This window comes from Acanthisitta chloris, unplaced genomic scaffold (assembly GCF_000695815.1).
Source record: "Acanthisitta chloris isolate BGI_N310 unplaced genomic scaffold, ASM69581v1 scaffold2164, whole genome shotgun sequence".
Classification (NCBI taxonomy): Eukaryota; Metazoa; Chordata; class Aves; order Passeriformes; family Acanthisittidae; genus Acanthisitta; species Acanthisitta chloris.
Genome location: NW_008670870.1, coordinates 47,836 through 51,558, shown reverse-complemented (window position 1 = coordinate 51,558; position 3,723 = coordinate 47,836). Strand labels below are relative to the sequence as shown.

At 56.5% G+C, this 3,723-nt stretch overlaps 1 protein-coding gene across 1 annotated transcript; it reads left to right on the top strand.

Annotated features, from left to right (window-relative positions):
• The first annotated feature begins 1,182 nt into the window (after positions 1–1,182).
• On the top strand, positions 1,183–3,431 carry DMP1 (dentin matrix acidic phosphoprotein 1). The gene is made up of 5 exons (XM_009073856.1): positions 1,183–1,236; positions 1,337–1,378; positions 1,797–2,039; positions 2,190–2,373; positions 2,422–3,431. The coding sequence occupies exons 1-5, from the start codon at positions 1,183–1,185 to the stop codon at positions 3,429–3,431; spliced, it is 1,533 nt and encodes a 510-aa protein (XP_009072104.1).
• Positions 3,432–3,723: the final 292 nt, after the last annotated feature.

The window sequence follows — 3,723 nt, the reverse complement described above, 5'->3', positions numbered from 1 at the left end:
GGCAACTTTGGGAACAGAGGTTGTAGATTTCCTTGCAAGTTTGGGGATAAAGCAGGAGACTTGTAAGCTTGGATGAAGGTGTTCCTTCATAAAGGAAGAAATTAGGAGCATGCCTCTTTGTTGCAGCTCATTTTGGGTGTTGGATGATGCAGAGTGTAGTTAGTGCCCCATGGGAATGCTGTGCTTGGCTGTTTGAGGGACTTGGAAATGGAACAGAGCTGGAGGAAAGTTCCCACGGCTTTACCTGCCTGCCAGACAGCAGTGCTGGGGATGCTGACCTAGTGGGCACAGGGAATCATAGAATTATCAGAGAATCAGAGAACTTTAGGGGTTGGAATGGAGCTTGGAGATGATCCAGCCCCAACCCCTGCCCTGGGCAGGGACACCTCCCACCAGAGCAGGTTGCTCAAGGCTCAGCCAACCTGGCTGTGAACACTGCCAGGGTTGGGGCAGCCACAGCCTCCCTGGGCAACCTGGCACAGGGTCTCACCACCCTCACAGGGAAAACTTCTGTCTAAGATCTAACCTAAATTTCCCTCCTTCAATTTGTGCCCATTGCCCCTTGTCCTGTCCCTGCAGCTCCTAACACAGATCCCTCTGTAGCTTCCCTGGAGCCCCTTCAGCTCCTGGAAGGTGCTCTGAGGTCTCCACACAACCTTCTCTTCTCCAGGCTGAACAGCCCCAAATCCCTTAGTCTGTCTGCATAATGCTGCTCTCCATGGGGTTATCTTGCTGGGATGCTCCACTCTGGGGTGGTGGGAGATTTTCTGGGGCTGTGGGGACCACCCCAGGTGGGAGGTGTAGCTGTTCAGCCCCTGGTCTCAGTGCTGCCCAGCTCAGCTGGGTGGTGGGTGACATTGCTGTGGGAACAAGAAATTCAGGAGAGCTTTCCTGCTCTTTAATGATGCTCAGATAAAGAAATCTGCCAGGACATGAGCAGGTGTTTCAAATTCCAGACTGAAGGGAGGTTTCTGCACGGGATATGCCAGGAGGTGGCACAAGGACAAATCCTTGGCTTGTCTGATGACATGCACCATGGTTGCACCACGTGCCAGGATGGCAAGGCTGGATCAGTTGGAAGGGCTTTGTGGGGCCGTATTACAGCCACAGGCACATGCAAGTGCTTTGCTGTCATGTGCAAATACTTTATTCCTTGTTGCAGCTGCAGAGACCACAACTGACATGAGGACTGTGTTCCTGCTGCTGCTCCTCTGGGCCGTGGCCTGTGCTCACCCTGTAAGTACTCACTGGACTGATACTCCAGCCCCAAACCCTGTTGGTTTTGCCCAGCCAAGGTGCATCAGTCACTGATCAGATGTCTCCTGGATGTGTTTAGGTACCTGGTCGTGAGCCCACCTACCCCAGTGCCCAGCAGAAGGTAAGCTGGGGTGCTCCAGTCCTATAGGGAGTGCTGTCAAGTCTAGGATGGGGATCCAGACTTGGACCAGGGTCCTGGGAGGGAAGCTGCTGCTTCTGTGGGTCTTGGAGCTTTGTCCATCTGCTCAGTCTTTTCAAGCTGGGTTGGTTTCACCTCATTTTTACTTGCCTCCCTGATGATGTTTGCAGTTTACCTGATGCATTCTGCTGTGTTGGCCCTGGAAAAGGAATTTCTGTGCTCTGATCTGTCATGGTTTGGGCTTTTCTGGGTTGCCCTTTAGATGCTGAAGGGCTGAGGTGTGAGCAATGCAAAAGGCTTGAGCACTTGCATGGCTTAGGAGTGATGTCCTGCAGCAGCAGTAAACTTGCTGTGGTTGGTGTTGAATGAACCAAAGCACCATGTCATGTTTTGCCTCCAGGACACAGCAAATGAAGATTACATCAACGTCCTAGATGGTGGAGAAGGCAGACATGCTCCTGCCAGTGCAGAGAGGGGGGACAATGCCCTTGCCAGGGACCTGGTGGGTGGGAATGACGTGGATGAGGAGCTGGGCAAGTACAGTGGCCGAGACAAGGGAGACCCAGTTGGGCAGGCTCAGCATGTGAACCAGGTGGACCACGAGGACATGAGTGCCCACAATAGGAACGACCTTGGTTTCCTGGTGAGTGAGTGGTGTGTTTTGCTCTGCCAGGAAAGCTTGCTTGGCCCTAAATCTGGTATTGGTCAAGGTTGCACTTGGCCTGCACAGTGAGCAGTGCTGAGATAGCACCCGTGAGCCCATAGCAATCGTCTCCCTTTGTCACCTCCACAGGAGGAGGATGCACGTGATGATGGTGACAACAGAGAGCACTACAGCCCTGGAGTCCATGGGCTTCCCTCCCATGCTGGTGGGTTCCTGGACGAGGAGGATGACAGTGGGGATGACACCTTTGATGAGAATGGGGAAGAGGAGCGGGGCGAAGGTCCCACGTACGTGGCTGGTGCTGATGGGGCAGGTGACCACGGCCACGATGCTGGTCGTGAAGATGCTGGGACTGGTGGAGGGCACGGTGACAGCAGCAGCAGCAGCAGCAGTGAGAGCGTCGGGGCAGATCACTGGAGGTACAGGAGCTACCCTGGCAGCCGCTATGAGCCGACCTACAGGCAGGGAGGGGCCAGCAGCAGCAGTCAGGAGGAGGAGAGCTATGACTTTGAGGATGAAGCCATGCAGGGTGATGACCCCTCTGTCTTTGATGGCCTGGGCAGCAGCTACAAGGTGCGCTATGCTGGCCCCCGTGCCATGGGGAGCAGCAGAGAGGGTGTCCAGGAGGCTGGATCCCACCACTGGGAGGAGGGGGATAGTAGGTCCCCAGAGGTGGAGGATTCTGGGGAAGACAGCCCATCCGTGGAGGACAACAGTCAGTCAGAAGAGCCTGTGGACAGCCAGTCAGAGGAAGAAAGCTCCAGCCGCTCCAGGGAGGATGGGGATGGGGAGGACAGCCCCTCCAGGGAGGATGAGGACAGCAAGTCCAGGGAGAGCACCGAGGACCAGTCAGATGAAGAGCCAAGAGAGTCCCCAGAGGTGGTGAACACACTGAACCAGCACAGCTGGAACTGGGAAGGGCAGGAGGACCGGGAGTCTGCTGAGGACAGGAGTGTGCTGTCCACGCCTGACAGCGAGTCTGGGGAAGAAGAGGGTGAGCAGAGCAAGTCTAGGGAAGATGATGATGCCCAGAGCCAGTCCACAGAGGAGTCGAGGGAGGACGAGAATGACTCTGACTCCGAGCCGAGCACATCAGCCGAGAGCCAAAGCGCGTCCCCAGAGGACGACAGCAGCCCGGAGGACAACACGGGTGAGGACAGCAGGTCCACAGAGAGTGCCGACAGTGAGTCCCAGGAGGATGGTGGTGAGGACAGCCCCTCGCAGGAGGATGCCACCAGGGAGTCCAGCAGCCACGGGGACGACAACTCTCTGCAGAGCCTGGGCAGCGCGAGCCGCCGGCGCCGCCCGGGAGCCTTGCGCAGCAAACCTGCTGCTGACTACGACGACAACGACTGCCAGGACGGGTACTGACCTGTGCCCCACGCCTCAGCAGTCTGGGTGGGCACCAGGGGAGGAAGGGGTAATTTATTTGCCTGGGTGACTTCTTCTTCTCAAGAAGATGCTGTGGTTAAAACGGAGTCGGGTTCGCCAGGGCTGGACCTGGGCAACTGCACAGGGTGTGAAGTGGGAGGCAATGCCAGACACAGGGAAAACACTGAACCACAGCATTTTCTGTATCAAACTGTGAGTGCCAGCAGGGTGATGCTGCCCACTTGCCTCAAGGGCACAGTGGTGGCTTGGCACTCCTGGGCACTCTGGGCAG